At 42.7% G+C, this 21,428-nt stretch overlaps 1 protein-coding gene across 1 annotated transcript in view; it reads right to left on the bottom strand.

The window, feature by feature from the left end:
- Window positions 1–240: 240 nt before the first annotated feature.
- The window catches only part of LOC124544874 (UDP-glycosyltransferase UGT5-like), a 120,274-nt gene continuing 99,086 nt past the window's right edge, over window positions 241–21,428 (bottom strand). Inside the window, exons 5-6 of the mRNA XM_047123591.1 lie at window positions 20,505–20,724; window positions 241–2,710 (exon numbers count right to left, since the gene is read on the bottom strand). Coding sequence (XP_046979547.1) covers window positions 2,410–2,710; window positions 20,505–20,724 — 521 coding nt within the window. The 3' untranslated portion in view covers window positions 241–2,409. The remainder of the gene's footprint in view (window positions 2,711–20,504; window positions 20,725–21,428) is intronic.

Raw genomic sequence — 21,428 nt, 5'->3', positions numbered from 1 at the left:
GAATTTAAATCGTTAAAATAGTTCAGCTGAAGAGCAGAAGAGTGTCATCTCTGAATGTTAGGACACAACGAGTGTGCAATAAAATAAACATATTTCTTGAAATTTGTCTGCTAACTTCTCAGTCGTCAAGAATCTCCGCCAAAGAGCCGCATTTATACTTTTTGTGCTTGACACTAACACCCGCAGCTAGTGAATTTCAGGCAAAATTACAGTGCACTTAGTTAATCTCATGTTTTATGGATCATTTGCATGATATATCGTAATTGTATGGAACGAATAATTTTATATTTATATCGCACATTAATTTGTAAACATGGATACACGCTGAATTTCTTAAAAAATATACAGATGTTAGTTAACTCCTGCCTACCACCTTTTACACATTACGATAACAGAAATTCTTCTACGGAACAGAAGGAGTTGTCGAGGAGAAACTTTTTCAGTTAGTTCTCAAATTTTACTTTGCTCTGTATCAAACGTTTTGTATCACTGGTTAAGTTTCCAAAAATTTTAATTTTACTTGCAGCGTTGTGTACTCCTTTTTGTGCTAAAGACAGCTTAGTGTGAAGTAATAAATTTAATTTTCCCTTCTGGTGTCTGCAAGATGATCGTGTTCGTGCACCAATTCTTATAGCACGTTTTTAAGCAACGAAGACTTACTTTCTTAATGATGATTGCAGTAGAACATTATTCCATATGACATTATTGATGAAAACATGCAAAATATATCTACTAACCGATTTCTCTCTTCCCAAGATTTGCAGTCATTCAAAGTGCAACTGTGGCTGAACCAAGTTGTTTTAAGTGTTCCAAAATGCGCTTTTTCCTAATTTAAATTTTCATCAATATTAGCACCTAGGAATTTTGCAGTTTTACCGTATTTCTTCTTCATTATCACATGTTACTCTTGAGACTGATGTAGTACCACTAGATGTGCAGAAGTGAATATGTTGTGTCTTTTAAAATTGAGGTCGATACCATTCGCAAAAAACAGGTCTATGATACTTTTAAGAACATTCTTCGCCATTTATTCCCTTTCTGTAGGGATGCTTGGAATAAACTATGCTGTATTTATATTTTGTGGATTGCCTGAGAATGGGACTCGCACACTATTGTGATACAACTACACACGAAGTGTTTGACCTCTTTATTTCCACACACAGACTCATACTGCAAAATTGAGCACAGAATGCATAAGAGAGAAAAGTAATAACTAGTTTACACACTGTGGTGTTATACAAAATGATTCACACTTCTCAAGTCTCAAACATTTGCACTTCATAACATACAATAAATTACAATAATACTCGCTCCGCTTTGACATTAGCAAACATTCTGACTGCTCGGTACATCTGTACATCTGGTAGTTCTTGTAGCAAAAAAAAAGGTTCAAATGGCTCTGAGTACTATGGGACTTAACATCTTAGGTCATCAGCCCCGTAGAACTTAGAGCTACTTAAACCTAACTAGCCTAAGGACATCACACACATCCATGCCCAAGGCAGGATTCGAACCTGCGACCGTAGTTTTTGTAGCCTACTACTTCTCTGAATAGTGCCATAACGAAATATACTAAACAAGTTGAGTATTCATGTGTAATAATAGTAATTAAAAAACGCTTTCGCAACTTTTGATAGAGGGAGACAAGTGAGCGAAGGTAATGTAAGAACTTTGATGCTCGGTCTTTGGAAAGAGGTATGACAACGGACTCAAAAATGTGAACAAGGCAAGATAAATAATGTGAGTAAATAACGGGTAAAGAGGAAAAATGGGAACCACACAGGGATACAGCTGCAAACAATATAGAAGAAAGACGGAATGAAATGCTATGTTGCAAGGGTTGTGTAGACTACGATGATGGGGGGAAAGGGGGGGAGGGGCACTACGAATTGGTATCTTCGCTAGCTGCGGAAACTTAACTCGGCCGTCATACTTTATGAAGTGGGGTAATTCACTGGTATATTTATGACCAAAAAATTTTCTTATGTTTACCGTTAGTGCGCACTTTAACTGGTTAGTAAATCTAGAAATTTTAATGGGACACCATTTCGCTGAAGGCGCCGACAACAAAGAGCTCGGAAAAAGGCGTGTATTTAGTCCTTATCAGTAATCAGGACAAACTTTAGAAAGTGGAAGAGACATCTGACAGGGAGAAGATATGGAAATAAAAGGAGAAATAGCCGAGGAATCCGAAAGAAGAGGAAAAGAAAGTCACTGGAAACAGCAAAATAGGTCGACCAAGAAAGAATAAGAGACTTTCTTCAGCAGCAGGCAGTGAAAATTAGCGAATGAGAGGAAGAGGAGACAAGGGACGCTTAGAAATGAAATGAGAAGATTCAACGATGTAAGAGAATATCACTTTTCAAGGACAGAGATCACTTGAGCTTTTGATGGGAAATATGTGAGAAATTAGTCCCTTTTCTTAGAACTTTTTGCCTTCGTCTTTTTCGGGACTGGCTTCCGAAATAACCTCAGGAGATACCTCAGTACCAGAAGCAGTGCTACCAACACACCGACGACAACGAGCACAATGAAGGCGATGACGTCGAGAAGCAGGTACTGGTACCAGGTGAGGTCCAGGGCCGCCGAGCGCAGGTGGGGGGCCCCTCTGTGCCTCAGCACGTACTCTACCCAGTAGGCGGCTTCCTCCTTCAGCGGCCTCGGGTTGTCTCGCAATACTCGAGAGCGTTGCTGTGCCGTTTCTCGGTAACTGGAAGGTAAGAATTATTGTGTGAGCTTAGTCAGTGCTAAGGCAGTAACAGGTAGGTTTCTCGTATTCAGAGCTGTGTATGAGTGTAGCAATTCTACTGGTTTCTATAGCCACATCGGCAAACTGCAATACAGCGTTGAGACACTGCACTGACTATCAACAGCCACATTCCGTTAAGAATGAATGCGCAAACTGCGATCATGGTTCCTCATCAGCTGTACAACATTTCAGAACAAATGAAAACGTGTGTCAGACTGGAACTCGAACCCAGATAACCCACTTGTCGTGAGTGGTCGCCTTAATCACTTTGGCCATCCGAGCGCGCTTCAAGGAGAGACCCAAATGTCTTTGTCCTGGTGTGTGTTCTCCATTGTGCTCAGGCTATATTACAGTGATTCCTGCACGAGAGAAAACAGACCTCACTCTGTGCAGGAATCATGGCAATATACACTCAGATTACGAAATATACGGAGCCAGTAACTGTTCTCAAAGAACAGTTCCCTCTTACGGGAATCGCCAAAGCGTGCGCGAGTAATGAGTGTATGGGCAAATGTCTATAAGGTACATTACATAGGTAGAATTGTGGACAGTTGGGAATGTGAGTCTCACGGGAAGCGTGCAAGGGATAAGACCCTGCAGTCGCGCTATTCATCTGTGTCCTCGGTGGCTCAGATGGATAGAACGTCTGCCATGTAAGCAGGAGATCCTGGGTTCGAGTCCCGGTCGGGGCACACATTTTCAGCTGTCCACATCGAGGTATATCAACAACACCTGTCGGCAGCTGAAGATTTCAGTTAGTCATCATTTATTCAGATTACGAAAGTCATGTGATGGCGATATGCATACATACAGATAGCGGTAGTATCTCTTACCCAAGGTAGAGGGGCGTTTGAAAAGTCAGTGCAAAAATAAAAACCACTTCCGCGTTTGGGGTAAACCTCTTAAATTTCGACATAGTCCCCTTTTAGACTTATACAGGTCGTCCAACGCTGTTCTAAGTTGTTAATCCCTTCCGAATAAAAGGAATTGTCCAAGTCTGCAAAATAGCTATTAGTTGCTGCAATCACCTCCTCATTTGAATAAAATCTGTGTCCCGCCAGCCATTTCTTCAGTTTGGGGAACAAATACAGTCCGAGGGAGCTAAATCTGGAGAATAGGGTGGATGTGACTTTTTTGCGGTCTAATCGCCGGCGTTTTTCTTGCAGCTCGGTTTTCAAACGGTCCAATCACGATGAATAATATGCACCTGTAATAGTTCTACCCTTTTCCATATAGTCGATGAGGATTTTGCTATGCGAATCCCAAAAGACAGTCGCCATAACCTTTCCGGCCGAAGGAATGGTCTTCGCAATTTTTGGTGCAGATTCTCCCTTGGTAGCTCACTGTTTATATTTTTCTTCGGTCTCAGGAGTATAGTAATGTATCCATGTTACATCCACAGTGACGAAATGACGCTTAAAGTCCTGCGGATTCTTCCTGAACAGCTGCAAACCATCCTTGTAACACTTCACATGATTATGTTTTTGTTCAAGCGTGATCAATCGCGGAACCCATATTGTGGATAGCTTTCTCATTTCCAAATGTTTATGCAAAATATTATGAACCCGTTCATTCGAGATGCCCACAGCAATAGCAATCTCATACACCTTAATTCTTCTGTCATCTATCACCATATCATGGATTTTATCAATGATTTCTGGAGTCGTAACCTCCACAGGGCGTCCAGAAAGTTCAGCATCACTTGTGCCCAAATGGCCACTCCGAAAATTTTGAAATTACTTATAAACTGTTCTAATGGAAGGTGCAGAGTCGCCGTAATGATTATCAAGCTTCTCTTTAGTCTCCTGAGGAGTTTTGCCTTTCATTAAGTAATATTTAATCACCACACGAAATTCTTTTTCGTTCATTTTTTGACAGTCACTCGACTTCCTTCATTCACACGAATGCCAAACACAAATAAATAGACAAATATGGCTGAAACTTGGTGTGCACTCGTTCCGAAGGTGGTTCTAACTAAACATGACCTCGAGACGCGCCGGTGGTGCCATCTCTCGGACTTTGCACTGACTTTTCAAACGCCTCTCGTATAAAAGGGTAATGCATTGGCAGAGCTTAGGTGATTCATGCGAGAAGGTTTCCGATATGATTATGGCCGCACGAAGGGATTAACAAACTTTGAACGTGGTTCTACAACGTCAAGAATCTGTCGAGAATACAAAATCTCATGCATTATCTCTCACCATGGAAGAACCCTGGAGATACTAAAAGGTATCAGATAGATTATATAATGGTAAGACAGAGATTTAGGAACCAGGTTTTAAATTGTAAGACATTTCCAGGGGTAGATGTGGACTCTGACCACAATCTATTGGTTATGACCTGTAGATTAAAACTGAAGAAACTGCAAAAAGGTGGGAATTTAAGGAGATGGGACCTGGATAAACTGAAAGAACCAGAGGTTGTACAGAGTTTCAGGGAGAACATAAGGGAACAATTGACAGGAATGGGGGAAGAAATACAGTAGAAGAAGAATGGGTAGCTTTGAGGGATGAAGTAGTGAAGGCAGCAGAGGATCAAGTAGGTAAAAAGACGAGGGCTAGTAGAAATCCTTGGAAAACAGAAGACCACAACAACAACAACAACATGGACAACGCAGTGGCCGATGGTCTTCACTTAACGACCGAGAGCAGCGGCGTTTGCGTACAGTTGTTACTGCTAGCATACAAACAACACTGCGTGAAACAACCGCGGAAGTCAATGTGGAACGGACAATGAACGTATCCATTAGGACAGTGCGGCGAAATTTTGCTTTAATGGACTATGGCAGCAGACGACCGACGCGAGTGCCTTTGCTAACAGCACATCACCTGCAGCGCCTCTCCTGGCCTCGTGGACCACATCGACTGTACGCTAGACGACCAGGAAACGGTGGCGTAGTCGGATGAGTCCTGATATCAGCTGACAGAAGGGCTCGAGTGCGGCCGAGACCCCACGAAGCCACGGATCAAGGTCGTCAACATGGCACTGTGCAAGCTCCATAATGGTGCGGGCCGTGTCTACATGGGATGGACTGGGTCTCTGGTACATTGGCTGGGAACAGCTGCGTTCGGCTACTTTAAGAATATTTGCTACCATTCACGGACTACATGTTCCCAAACAACGATGCAATTATTATGGATGACAATGCGCTATGCAACTGCGCCACAGTTGTTCGCCATTTGCTTGAACATTCTGAACAGTTCGAACGAATGATTTGGCCACCCAGAACACCCGACACGAATCCCATCGAAAATTTATGGGACATAATCGAGAGACCAGTTCGTGCACAAAATCCTGCAACGGCATCACTTTCGCAATTATGGATGTCTACAGAGGCAGCATGACTTCGTATTTCTGCAGGGGACGGACTTCCAACGGCTTGTTGAGCCCATGACACGTCGAGCCGCTTCACTCCGCCACGCAAAAGGAGGTCCAACACGATACTGAGAGGTCTCCCCCGGCGTTTGTCCTCTCAGGGCAGTGCGAGCACAAGGGAGAGTAGACACCAGGACAAACGAAGGTTTAAGTCGGTGCTGGAAGCATGTGCAGATAGCTCAGCTTGTTCGGTCAGAGACTTGGCGTGTCGCTGCAGTAAAAAAAAAACTGAGTGAAAAGACTAACAACGAACTTCAATGGATGTCATATGACGTTCACTTCGACCAAATACAACGAACAAAACGCAAAAAACAAAAAGAGGTTAAGGCGACCGCTTGCGACATTCGGGAAATCTGGGTTCGAGTCACTGTCTGGCACAAATTTTTTTTTGTTCTGAAATATTTCACAGCTGATGAGGGTCCATACTTTTGGATTTGGAGGTTCATTCTCCTATGGGTAAAGATAATCTGCTACGTCCTGGGGAGAATATTGCGACTGACAGCTTCGAACATAACCGTCCAACATCAATACACTAACGCTCAAAAGCTAAGCATTATAGGGAAGAAAATGATGTGACAAAATGAAAAGGCAAGAAATCACTGTAAACCGTTTTGATCCTGACGGGCAATAGAGCACTGATAAGGTTCATGAAGGACAGAAACATTCCCAGTCGAATTTTTCAACTCTTAATAAATGCTATATTCTGCACTAGTTATTAGTTTCAATGTTAGGTCACCTCAAAGAGAACGTTGCTGTTATGTTGGTGTACCTAGCATCCGCACTGATCAGTAGCACAGAATACAGTCTTTATTCCAGTTCCACAGACCGAGTGGATGTTTCCGACTTTCACTGCCAGTAAATGACTCGGGAAATTTACTTCCAAACTAGAGTTTTGTTACCAGAATAGGAAGTAACTAGGAAGTAAATAGGAAATAACTATCCTTCGTCTCGGATTAGTAAGTGATTCAAGCTTACTATGAAAATCATTGCCTCGTGCCTAAGTTGTGATAAATGAAAATTTATATCCCTTTGGAAATCGAAACTGGATAATTCTGGGTTTCACAAGCAATCGCCTTGTTTATTGCGGTTTCAGTCCGAAGAAGTCTACCCAGCGAAAATCTCTATCCCTGCATAAATATTGCAACGTAGGATTCATTTGAATCTGCTTATTATAGTAAGCCTTGGGTCACCCGCTACGTTTTTTGCCACCCACCCTACCACCACCACCACCACCACCACCACCACCACCACCACCACCACCACCACCACCACCACTCACAAGCGCACTTACTTCCATAAGCAAACTAACGACGAGTCCTATTAATGGATCCTTTCTATATGTCAGTTTGTGCCGTAACTTTCTTTTCTCTCCAATTCGACTTAGCACATCATTACTCATCCTATTTACCCACCTAATTTTCAGCATTGTCCCATTGCACTGTAGAACAAAGGCCTCTGTTCACGTCTTGCCTGAGCTGTTGACCGTCCACATTTCAGTTCTGTTCAAGCTCCAGGCAAGAACTTCCAGAGCAGACTCTCTAACAATTAAACTTACATTTCATGTTAACAGGTTGTTCTATTTTTAAGAAATGTTATTCTTGCTATAGCCACTCTGCCTTTTATGTCCTCTCTACTTCAGCCATCGAGGGTTATCACTCCCGAGTAGGTAATTCATATCCTACTTTCGGTGTCTCATTTCCTAATCTAATTTTCTCATCATCGTACGGCTGAATTCGGCTACAATCCATTGTCTTTGTTTTGTTGATCTTCACCTTATAATCTCTTTTTCGAGAGACTAACAATTCCATTCAACGACTCTCCCTAGTCCTTTGCCGTCTCGGACAGACAACATTCTCGTCGGATCTCATGGTTTCAACTTCTTCTCCTTGAAGTATCATTCCTTTCGAAACTTCATTCTTGGTTTGTTCAATTGTGTGTGAAATCTGATGGGACTTAAGGGGAGCCGGAGGTGCCTATGCTGCCCATGTTAAAATCACTAAGTTTGAGGAACATTTATGAATAAACTACCAAATAGAAAAATTTGAATTTTTTTACATATAGAGTGGTTTAGTATTGCAGTTATGACAGAGGGATTTTGGAGTATCTTTTCAAGTTTCCTTCCAATTATTTTTTTATTAATGACCCAATTTTTTTTACAAATAATTGCTTTATAATTAAACTGAAATGAAACTACTGAACATATTGCCAAATGGCTGTGTTACAATGTAAGTTTGACCACTAGGAGTTCTGTATAAAAATTTCATCTCTCTAGCTTGAGTGGATTTTGAGAAAATGTGCCTTATATTCGAAAAATTCTAGTTTATGGGAAATGGCTATCAAAGTTTCTCAATACATTCCTGCACTATAGGATGGATTATCAGGGTCTTCTTCTTCATCCTCCAAAAGCTTCCTCTTCTTTTCTGGCCGGTTGTTCCATCATACTTCATATGCCTTTCTCTTCTTTCTGCTCCTCTTATCCTTTCTCTGTCAATATTTCTTAGTGCTCGTACAGTGTTCACCCCAGCTGTAAATCCTAATGCCTTCAGAACTTCACACTTCACACTGTTCCTTGGTTGTAGGTTGCTATTGCATCATAAATCCCAAAGTGCAGTGTTTTTATGCTTGCAAACACCCTTTCAGGAATCACTTTCCAAATCAAATTGTCTACGTTCTCATTAGGATTCTGCGTCTTTCCGTGTAGACATTTGTGTAACAATTCTTGCTGTGCTAAGTCATGAAAAATTGGTTTTATTGCATTTATGACAGCCGCTGGCAAACCATTTTTGTGATCATAGTCCTTTTTTCCATTGTATTTGCACCAGGAATCTTTTGGGCACACGCTGTGTTGAGGGTATTCATTGGAAGAGGCAGCATGAAGGAACAATGCCCACACTGCTTTTTGCATGTCACTAACATTACTAGGATTTTGCCTTATAGCATACCCATAGTATCTCTGTAGACGTTCAATCACCTCATCAGTAAGCCTGCCTCTCCCTCCTATTGTCTTTCCATCACTGAGCTTACTTGAACCCAAAGTTTGTTTGAGCCTTCGAAGCCGTGCGCCCATACGCTTTTGCACATGCCCAATGCACTCCAACTTTTCAACTACAAATTCATTTACATATGGTGTCAGTTCCTCCATAGTCTTGAAACCTTTGGAGTCACCATCCCCAAGGTAGTATTTGTACCTAACGTTGTATCTGGGAACTGAACGTTCAAAAATTTGTTTCACTCCATCCACTTCCATTGCTCCACTAAAATTTGCCTCACAGGTTCCACTGTGCTCTCCTTTGATTATATTTTTGCACCTACAATGTTTTGATAATATTGCAACATCTATCACTTTTGCGCTATTACCACAAGTAGCAATTACAACCCCATTCAGGGATTTATGACCACTCTTTTGCCAGGAGCCATCTAATGCCACTACCAAATCACTAGAACCACCGTTCATTTCTACAGGATCCTCCACTGCTTCCTCCATGGTTTTCAAAGCCACATCTGCACCAGAGGATCCTACCAGTTCACAGTAGTACCCAAATTTGCTTGGAGGCGATGGCAAGTTCATAATACCACAAAACAGTTTACCAGCAGCAGACCCATTTCCAATGGATCGAAGACCATACACAAGTCGAACATTCACATCAAACACTCTAGATCGTCCATTTTCACCAACGAGACTGGCATGTGAATTGTAGAAAGTCACTTGATACTTGCAACATGCACAGATTATCTTCATCTCACAAGCTAAACCAAAGTGCTTTGTTATCTCTAGTCCCACTCCTACACTTGAACACATTTTGCACAGAACACTCTTTCAGCACAGAAGATAATAATTCAATATTCAGTACTTCGTTAATATCACCACCGTCACTAACATATTCACGAAATCTGTCACGTCCACCAGTCAGCTTCTTGCAAGAAGATGTCACAGGGCTATGGCCGGACATGTGTTGCTTAGCAGAAGAACGCACTGTTTCAGTAATTGTAGTATCGCAACTTCGTATTAGTGTTAATTTTCTTTTCCCTACGTTCTTCCTCTTCTTATATACACGGTTACTAAAACGTTGCATCGTAACCACAACAACGCTTTACACAAGAAGTATAATACTACCAACAACAGGCGCAACACTGAACTAATTCGAAACAGTAAACAGCAGAGAGACAATGTTCCGCGCTCTTAGCGCTTCATTTGTCACAGAAAACAATGTAGCCAACCCTTGCACACTCGCTGTATGCGTAACAGGCCGAGACAATCCCAAGCAGTTTGCCAGGATGTCACGAGAGGGTGTTAGATGCATTCAGCGGCCGCCCATTACCTCTGCAGGCGTGGGGGAAAATGGTAATAACTCCACTTCTAGGGCGAATAGAACAATAATTCAAAGTTTACATTAAAGAAGAATGTTTCAATTAACTTTCGGTAGCAAAAAAAAAAAAAAACTCCGGCTCCCCTTAACTACTAAGGTCATCAGTCCCTAAGCTTACACACTACGTAAGCTACATTATCCTAAGGACAAACACACACATCCATGCCCGAGGGAGGACTCGAACCTCCGCCGGGACCAGCCGTACAGTCCATGACTGCAGCGCCTGAGACCGCTCGGCTAATCACGTGCGGCTCATTCTTGGTTTCCTTTACTACTTGCGAATGAGTGCGAATAGTATCGCTTATCTGGATTTGTAACATAATTTTTACAGTAGGGACTATGTAGTGGCAGAAAAGAACACACAGCAGTTGTGTTTTTTTTAGTTCCCTAAGGGCCAAGGGCTGTGTACATTACGGGACATCTTATTTACCATTGTCTTATAAAGTTCAGATAATTACTGAAGAATGTTTTCTTTTAAGAACAAAAAATGGTTGGCATGCAGCAGAACACCTGGCGTTTTGCCGGCCGGAGTGGCAGAGCGGTTCTAGGCTCTACAGTCTGGAACCGCGCGACCGCTACGGTCGCAGGTTCGAATCCTGCCTTGGGCATGGATGTGTGTGACGTCCTTAGGTTAGTTAGGTTTAAGTAGTTCTAAGTTCTAGGGGACTGATGACCTCAGAAGTTAAGTCCCATAGTGCTCAGAGCCACTTTTCAACCTGGCGTTTTGCAGAAAGACGTCGTTTATCAACCCAATAACGCGAAGTTTCTGTCACTACACTTCCAGGCAAATCTGTGAATATGAAACGTAGCAGAATTATATGGAACGCAATAGCTCTGATATTCAGAGTACCAAATAAGCCATCATTACTGCAACTGAAGGGAAAACCACACTGAGGCGACAATAAAACTTAAAATGCAATGAAGCTTTTTTCCGACACTGAAGAAATCAGTTCCAAAATTGTTGCTCTATCGAGCTATAGGCGACAGGAATCTTCAACATATTAGGTTTTGACGCAAAAGAAACTTAATTTGCAAAACATTTCGCGTATTCGAAAGTCGAGTGCAATGTAAGAATGTGCGAATCATTAGACTCCATAGAAAATTGTTACGTGTCAAGGAAGTGTTTCACAATAAGAACAGATAACATCAGAAATATGTGTCGCTCATGCCTGAAATACACTGATGATCCAAAACATTATGACCACCTGCTTAACAGCTTCTTTGTCCGTCTTCGTAACGAAATACAGGACTGATTCTGCGTATCAGGGATCCGATAGTCTGTTGCTAGGCTTGCGGAGGTATGTGGCATTATACATTCACCTCTGCTTAGAGGTGAATTGTGTTTTGACAGTCTTACTATTCGCGCCGGCTCATGAACTAACTGATTGAAATAATTTGCAGAGAATGCATTTAGCTCAATTTCGGATGATGTTTTATGCGTACCTCTGTATTTAAACATGTATTTTCGCCAACATATCGAGGTAAATTAAAGTCTCCACCAACCATAATTGTATGAGTCGGATAAGATTCAAATGGCTCTGAGCACTATGCGACTTAACATCTGAGGTCATCAGTCGCCTAGAACTTAGAACTAATTAAACCTAACTAACCTAAGGACATCACACACATCCATGCCCGAGGCAGGATTCGAACCTGCGACCGTAGCGGTCTTGCTGTTCCAGACTGCAGCGCCTTTAACCGCACGGTCACTTTGGCCGCCAGTCGGATAAGTTTATCTTTGAATCTCTCAGCAATTGCATCATCTGAGTTGGGACGTCGGTAAAAGGATCCAATTATTTTATTCAGGTTTCTAAGAATGACCTCTGCCCATACTAACTCACAGGAACTATCTACTTCATTTTCGCAACAAGATAAACTACTTCTAACAGCAACAAAAACGCCACTGCAAACTGTGTTTAGCCTATCCTTTCGGAACGTGGGTTCTTCGCAAAAATTTCAGCTGAACTTATCTGCGGCTTTAGCAGGCTTTCAGTGCTTATAACGATTTGAGCATTAGTTCTTGGAGCTTTGGTACTTTCCCAACATAACTACGAGACTTTACAACGGTTACACCGATGGCTCCTATACCTACGTTCTTCCTGTGTTCGACCTGCACCCTTAGTGACTGAAGCCCTTTTTGTATTTCCCCGAGAAACTCTAGCCTAACAAGCTGGCCAGTGCACACCACACAGCCTCTGCTACTCATATAGCCGCGCCCTGCATGTAGTGGACTCCTGATCTATTCACCGGAACCCGTAAGCCAACCACTCCATGGCGCAGACTACACAGTCGCAGAACCGTCTGAGCCTCTGATTCAGACCCTCCATTTGGCTCTGTACCAGAGGCCCGCAATCGATCCTGTCGACCATGCTTTCATCTCGAAAGCAAGACTGGCACCCTTTACCACTTCTGTTAACCCCTCGAAACCAGAGAGAACCTCTTTCAATCCAACGCCACACACATCATTGGTACCGACGTGATCCACCACCTGCAGTTGGCAGCACCCTGTGTTCTTCAGCTCATCCCAAAGGACCCGTTCCACGTCTGTAATGACTCCACCCGGTATGCACACGGTGTGCACATTGGCTTTCTTCCCCTCCTTGACAGCCATGATCGTAAGGGACACCATAACGCGCATAAAATTTCACTATCATTCCTGCTAATTTACTACTGCTTTGAACGCAAAAATATTTTAGCTATTTCGTTAATTAGCCAGAAAAATAACTAAAAACAAGCATAAATTTTATGGCTGGCTTTCTCGCCACTAGCGGCGCTAGTGCCCTTCCAACTGTCGGACAGTAACAATTGCCACAGCAGTGAGGATCGCGACTGTATGTGTTACCCTTCGTGCACACATTGGTGACAGAGATGGCACCAAAAAATGGCTCTGAGCACTATGGGACTCAACTGCCGAGGTCATAGTCCCCTAGAACTTAGAACTAGTTAAACCTAACTAACCTAAGGACATCACAAACATCCATGCCCGAGGCAGGATTCGAACCTGCGACCGTAGCGGTCTTGCGGTTCCAGACTGCAGCGCCTTTAACCGCGCGGCCACTTCGGCCGGCAGAGATGGCACCAACATTGGCCAATATTTATGGGACAGTGCCCACACAATGGAGCAACATTCAGTGGAATTCCCATAGACCCAACGTAAACTTGTCTTACGCAAAGACAGAGACTAGAGCATTTGCACATGTGAGGGTGAATAATGTTCCTCCACTGTTCTTGAGACATTTAGAAAAACTGAACTTGGAAATAAATACGACGACGAACGAACGAACAATCTCGGTTCCAAACCCATTTAATCAATCCACATATTGGAACAACGCTTTGGCGCCGAAGTTGGATCCAGCCTTAGATTGTGTCTTTACTCAAACTTCCATTGTCACTGATGTTTCTTCCTACAGTTATCTAACATTACAGCCAGAGGCTCTCCCATCGATTTTAGGGAAATAGTAACACTGAAGGTTCAAATGGCTCTAAGCATTATGGGACTTAACATCTGAGGTCATCAGTCCCCTAGATTTAGAACTACTTACACCTAACTAACCTAAGGACATCACACACATCCATGCCCAAGGCAAGAATCGAACCTGCGATCGTAGCAGCAGCGCAGTTCCAGACTGAAGCGCCAAGAATCGCTCGGCCACAGCGGCTGGCCTTCATCACAAAGGAATGCGTTTGGTGGAGAACAGCGATTCTAGTGAGGATACAGGTCACACATGAAGAAATCCACTGACATAGGCGACAAATGGCAGATGCTTATTACCAGATGCATGGGAACGAAGCATCTGGGAAACGCCGAACCTTGTACGCTGCCCGCATTCTGCTGCCATGAACGTCTATGGAAAGCGATTGAGGGACAATGCATCCACGAGTAGGCGATAAGGTTAGACGTCCACGCGTCGTCATAGAACGTGGTGGTCAGAGGCTTGCCGGCTCTGTAAAGCAGGATAGGCGGCGATTTGTGGCAGATCTGACGATAGCGTTAAATGCTAGTGCATCCAGAAGCATTTCAGAGCACAATGTATAACTCATGTCGTCGAAACGGAAATTTACAACAGACGAATGTCGGAGAATTGCGGATGTACTGTCCAGTGACATTAATGTCACCACCTGACAAAAGCCTGAATAACGACCACCTCCTGCAGCGCAGTCCGCTGTGAGGCGTACAGAAAGAGAACCAGCGAGGTTCTTGAAGGTAGCGGCAGAGATGTGGAGTCATGACAACTCCAGTGTCACCAACAGCTACGCTAGGCTTTCGGTTGAGAATCTGTGGTACGTACAGCCCGGTGGCTCCAGAGATTGTTGACTAGGTTTAAATTCGATGACTTTGGTTCACAAGGGTGTACGCTAAACTCATCCTGGTGGCCTTCGAAAGACGCACATACACTGCGAACTGTGTTACACTTTGCATTGTACTGCTGGTAGATGCCGTTGTGCTGAGGAAAAACACACTGTATGTTCCTGAAGTATAGATGCGTACTTGTGTTGATCCGAGAACGACGACATAACCCGGGGGACCCCGCGAAAACATTCCCCAGACCATAACGCTCCCTCCTCTGGCCTGGACTCTCCCCACGATTGTTGCAGGGTGTTCGCTTTCACACGTTTCACGCCGTACACGCCAACCGCCATCTTTCCGATGGCGCACAGAACGTGATTCATCTGTAAAGTCCACCTGTCGCCAGTCGGCGGACGTCCAGTTGTGGTAATGGCGTGCAAATTCCAGCCTTCGTCGCCGATGAACAGTAGTCACCAATGGTTCATGAACCAAGACTCCTGCTGTGTAGGCCCATACGCAGCAACATTCATTCACTGAACGGCCGTCGAGGAGACACTGTTGGTACTCCTTGGTTCATCTGGGTGGTCAGTTTCTCAACAGCTGCACACCTATTCGCCCGTACGCATCTTCGCAGCCATCGTTCAAACCTTTGGTGCACCACAGCTACGTCGGTGCTGGTTTTGGATAGCGGCATTTTGCCATTCACGATGCATCGTATACTTCGACCACGGCGGAACCCGAACAGTTTACAAACTTAGCTGTTTCGGAAATGCTCCCACCCTTGACCCGAAAGCTAATGATGCCCTTTTTGGACGTCAGATAAATCGCTCGGTATCCGTATTACGACTACGACTGCGTAGTTTTCCGCGTACCGGCATCGAATGTAGGCGGTGGTCACATTGATGTGACTTGACCGCGTATATGGACAGCAGGATTTACCAGTGTTTTTCGTACACCATCAGGTAGTTTAGAAACTCGTCCCTCGGAAAGAGGGAAGGGCTTTCTCTGGCTGGTTCTGTCCGTAAATCTCCGCTTTCAAGCCCTCGTGTGTAATATTTCCTGACACAGCCAATACATAAGTAGCCTCAGCACTTTCATTATTTACTAACAATACGAAATGTTAATTCTTCAATATACTAAAGCTACTATCACATCATCAACAGTCAGACCAGTATTTCATTTAGAATCGTGATTTCAAGAAGGCAAGATGTCTAAGTACGACGACAACATAGGAAAAAATGGGTATGTGAATCGTTGAGAAAACTGAATGGCATACTCCCTGTTAGTTTTGCTCTTTACGTCCGATGTCTCGTGCCTATTAGCAAAAATTATCGAACTTGTCAAGGGACAGAATAGAGCAAGAAAAATATGCCAATTAGAGACGAAATTGCACTTGAAAAAATTAGAAATAAATGAAATTTCTGACAATAGAAAGGTCATGTGAGTGGTATTTATTGTTGTACAAGGATGTGGTGAAAAGTAATTCCTCCTAATTTTTTATGCGAAAACTCTTACAGCTTGTTAAATAAAACGGACGTTATTAACATTGCATATCTTTATTTTTACATATTTATACAAATTTATTTCTCAACGTGGTTACCCTGGCGACGAACACGTTTCTCCTGACGAGAGAGAACTTTGTTGATATCGTCATTGTAGAATGGCGGTCTGCGCTGACGGAGCTACAACCGTGATTACTGTACTCACAGACATGGGCAGAAGCGACTGGAACAAGCTGTGGGAACCGAAGATCTGCTCAAGAAATGTTCGGTACAGGTTAATCCACCCATGTTTACCGAACTACAATGGTACTCTGAAATGTATGATATGAGACGTAACTTCGCTTTCAAATAGAACAAGAGCCAGTTTATGATGATGACCATCGTCGAAGTGAAATCCAACTACAGCTGCTACCAGAACAGCTCAATGGAATACACGTCATACCATCACCATACTGTGACTGTGGAAACAAACCGTCTACTACAGAAGCTCGATAAAATGCAACAAACTTCCTTCGGATGTTGATGTTCTTAACAACACTGAATATAAATAATAATTCTAGTTTGTTAAACTATGATGACTATTTGGTCATTTACTTACTTGAATGTTGTGTTAATGTCTATGACACTTCCGCTATAAATCATACAGCAAGTAAGGAAATCTAACACAGAGGACAATGAAATAAAATAAAGAAAAATCCAGCAACAACGAATGCAGTAGGGTGTTTACGTAGACAGAATTTAGATTCTGTGATCTGATATTGGACGGGCAAACTGGCATTTTCAGAATCGATATTTGAGTATTAACATGACCAATCAGAAGTTATATTGGCAAATCGGTTCACGCAAAATCGGATTTCGACGTTTATGTAAATACTGTGTGCGTCACTATGGATGATTCTTAATAGACTTGAAGCCATTAGGATGGACCTTCCAATCTTTTGTTGTGCCATACGCTGGGTGACAGCCCTCATCCCCACTGCTGAGATGATATGGATGTACGAGGAGGCGATGGTGTCGTTCAGGTGCCTAGTCCAGCAAACCACGTACAGACTGTGCACGAAGTAACTTGGCTCTTAACTGCACAGATGGGGTGCTATGGGAGGGGACAATAGTAGTGGTGGACGGTCTGCTCGCAGAGGCCATAGCACTGAGTGGAGATAAGAAGGTGCAGACTACGCATATGCAGAACTAAGCTGCAGCCAGAAAGACAGAAAACGTTTGTAGGCCTATTAAGAGTTTATCTCAGTACGACCAGTAACTCAGTACTCCCTAACTAGAGAGCCGAATAAGGAAATCAGCACACAAACAACTCAGCTGGCCGCTTCTAACAGGTGAACCACACAGCTCAAGAGACCACAGCAAACCTTCGGAATAGAAGGATAGACTCGCACAACGCTGAGAATGGGTATTCCTTTCTGTGAGGCATGTTATTTTGTACGGGTTCTATCCCAGGCGTGTTGACGATGGCTGGAATTCACTCTGAAGACCTGTTTCAGGAAGGCCTGCACCTTCAATGACTGTTCCCTATAGGGAGACTGTTCTACTCGCTGTCAACATCTACCTTGGAAACTCATCAAAAATCTCAATGAATCCACGAAACGTGATGGTCACATAATATATTAGATGCCATTAATTGCGCCATCTCTACTGTTTCCGAGTTGCTTTATGAATGCAGAAATTGCCCTCTCATGTCTTGAGACGTAGAGGGAAAGGGATTGCAGTGCAGCTATATCCGTACTGTATATTACAGTAACCAAAATGAAACAGTCCGATAAATACTTCAACATTTCGTGGCCCTGTCAGCAACTGTATAAATATTAATTTTAATAATCAACAGCCTCAGTTGCACCGTTTACCTGGAATTTACCTACGTTTCAGTAGGGGTAACCCAACCTTCTTCAGAATAACAGTAACTACCTTCTTTCCATAGTGGAAATCGTCAAGCTGAAACTACAAATCCATAAATTATCGTCAGACTATAAAACTTACCTGGAACTGCCTCGGCCCCACTATGCGACCGCGATGCGGCAGACAGGAGTACTGTACTGGAACTGACCGTAGTGTCATGAGGCCCGCCTAGGCGGACAAAATACCTTGCGCCTGCGCATAAACTGTTTGATAGTTACTTGTTGCCGCAAGACGTGAACTTAACTCCTGACGTTGAATTTACTAGTAAAGTGGAATAAAAGCTATAGCTGAGGAAAAGGGCGTTTATATTAACCTGTGCAGAACGTACATAGATCGACTGTCTTAACATTTATAAAGTATTCATTGGTCATGATATGAGGGAGAAATCATGACCTATCGAGGAAAATTTTTGTGCTTAAGCACGAAGTTTAATCACCTAAAAAGAACTTAGGAGTGCGAAGGATAATATAAAGCCAACATCGCCATTATTACGACTAGATCTAGAAATTTTTGAGACGTAATTGTTAAGCACTTGCTTAGCTGTGGTTACAACGCATGAACGTCCTATTGACTTGATTCTAGGCCATTTCAGGTCAAATATACTGATCTTGAATAATGACCATCTACTTTATACGGCTCGTATTGCCGTATGTTACAGATTAGATATAGACTTGTTCATAAGTTCAACCATGACCATTTGTGTGCTAAGTCAGTAGGACGTTCATGCGTTGTAACAACAGCTAAGCAAGTGCTTAACAATTACGTCTCAAAAATTTCTAGACCTAGTCGTAATAATGACGATGTTGGCTTTATATTATCCTTCGCACTCCTAAGTTCTTTTTAGGTGATTAAACTTCGTGCTTAAGCACAAAAATTTTCCTCGATAGGTCATACCTTGTAAGCACATGATTTCTTCCTCATATCATGACCAATGAATACTTTATAAATGTTAAGACAGTCGATCTATGTACGTTCTGCACAGGTTAATATAAACGCCCTTTTCCTCAGCTATACCTTTTATTTCACTTTACTAGTAAATTCAACGTCAGGAGTTAAGTTCACGTCTTGTCGCAACAGGTAACTATCAAACAGTTTACGCGCAGGCGCAAGGTATTGTGTCCGCCTAGGCGGGCCTCATGACGCTACGGTCAGTTCCAGTACAGCACTAGTGTCTGCCGCATGGCGGTCGCGTAGTGGGGCCGAAGCAGTTCCAGGTAAGTTTTATAGTCTGACGATAATTTATGGATTTATAGTTTTAGCTTGACGATGTCCACTATGGACAAACGGTAGTTACTGTTATTCTGAAGAAGGTTATGTTATCCCGACTGAAACCTAGGTAAATTCTAGGTAAACGGTGCAACTGAGGCTGTTGATTATTAATATTAAGTCCCACAAATGCCGTACAAAAAACCACACAATATGTTACGGATGCTGAACATACCGTACTGACGAGGTTTCCTGATGTATAATGGCACACGTTCTGGATATCGCGAATCAGACCCATCAGAAAAAATGAGGATCGAGATGTCGCCGATACCATTTATTCAGAAATGAACACGCGCATGTTGGTATGGAAGCTTTCACTCACGCACAGTAGAAAAGTTGAAACGATGAAGTTGTTGAAAATGTTCTGAGACTAACCTCTTCAAGTGCCACTTGCAAATCTGAATAATGAAGGTAGGTCGAGATATATCTACGACTTCATGAATTTTTTAAAAATTTTTGTGAAATTTATAGGTGGACTTCGCAATGCAACACTCAATGGAGTGTAGATCCTTTGCAGCTTGTATCTGTCTTGTGCAACATTTCCTAGTGATCAGATTCGTTTCAGACTATAGCTCATGACCATATTATTGTTGCCGGCCGAAGTGGCCGTGCCGTTAAAGGCGCTGCAGTCTGGAACCGCAAGACCGCTACGGTCGCAGGCTCGAATCCTGCCTCGGGCATGGATGTGTGTGATGTCCTTAGGTTAGTTAGGTTTAACTAGTTCTAAGTTCTAGGGGACTAACATCGGCAGTTGAGTCCCGTAGTGCTCAGAGCCATTTGAACCATATTACTGTTTATATTTCGTTGTCAGAGCAGCACTCAAATACTGTTAAGGCCTTTTTTGCATTTGGTAAGAGTATACATACTTCCGAAATCTGAAGTCATTGGCAATTAAATTCGGTGTTTACACTCTACGTGATGTCCGTTATGACCCTGAATTATTTAACTACAAAATACTTCACTAAGTAAGCATTTTTATGCTAATCGTAGAAAAATGCAAGCTGAGGATGTAGAATGTGGAATTAAATTGCAAAGAACGACATCCATACCTTGGCACTTCCAAGACTTCTTTTATAGCCCAAGTGAGTGATTCCACGGACACGTTTGAGATTGGTATTTTGATTCCAAGTCCGATCCACTCCACGCGGTTCATGTTGCAGTTCTGGTCTCCAAACACAGGGAATCCTATGAGTGGAACACCGTGGTACAGCGCCTCTTGAATGCTGTTGATGCCGCCGTGCGTCATGAACAACCGTACGTTCTTATGTGCTGCAAGACAAGAGCATAGATTAAGTGCAAGAATCTAAACGTTACTAAACGAGAGTCGTTAAAAACAATCAGCTGCAGTTTTTTATGCGCTATGACTGCAGAGTAAAATGTGTTTTCGTTTATTGCTGTTTAATAGTGTTGTATTGTACACATGAAAATGTTTGTTAGGTTTGATATATCTGCCCATAGATACACAGTGAGAAAATCGTCAAGAATGTGGAACATCTCATAACATAGGAACATGTAATACATATTTACAAAAATGGAAACGCTAATGTTCTAACCCTGAGTGAAATTGTTCCTAGGTTGTAGAATAAATACCTTCCCAAAAGAAGACTAAGTAAATATTCCAGAATTCAAATCAAGAACAGGTATAACAGGTATAACGTAGAAGTAAATATCCTCGTAGTAGTGAAGCAACTTAACTCACTTAATAAAAGCAAGTCCTCTAGTCCAGAATGGATACCAATTAGGTTCCTTTTGGACTATGCTGATGCATTAGCTCCATACCTAATCATATACAACCGTTCGCTCGACGAAAGATCCGTACCCAAAGACTGGAAAGTTGCACAGGTCACACCAATATTCAAGAATGGTAACAGGAGTAATCCACTAAATTACAGGCCCATATGATTAACGTCGATATGCAGCAGGATTTTGGATCACATATTGTGTTCAAACATGATGTATTCCCCCGAAGAAAA

Source organism: Schistocerca americana, chromosome 8, assembly GCF_021461395.2.
Source record: "Schistocerca americana isolate TAMUIC-IGC-003095 chromosome 8, iqSchAmer2.1, whole genome shotgun sequence".
Classification (NCBI taxonomy): Eukaryota; Metazoa; Arthropoda; class Insecta; order Orthoptera; family Acrididae; genus Schistocerca; species Schistocerca americana.
This window is presented reverse-complemented; position numbering and strand designations above follow the sequence as displayed.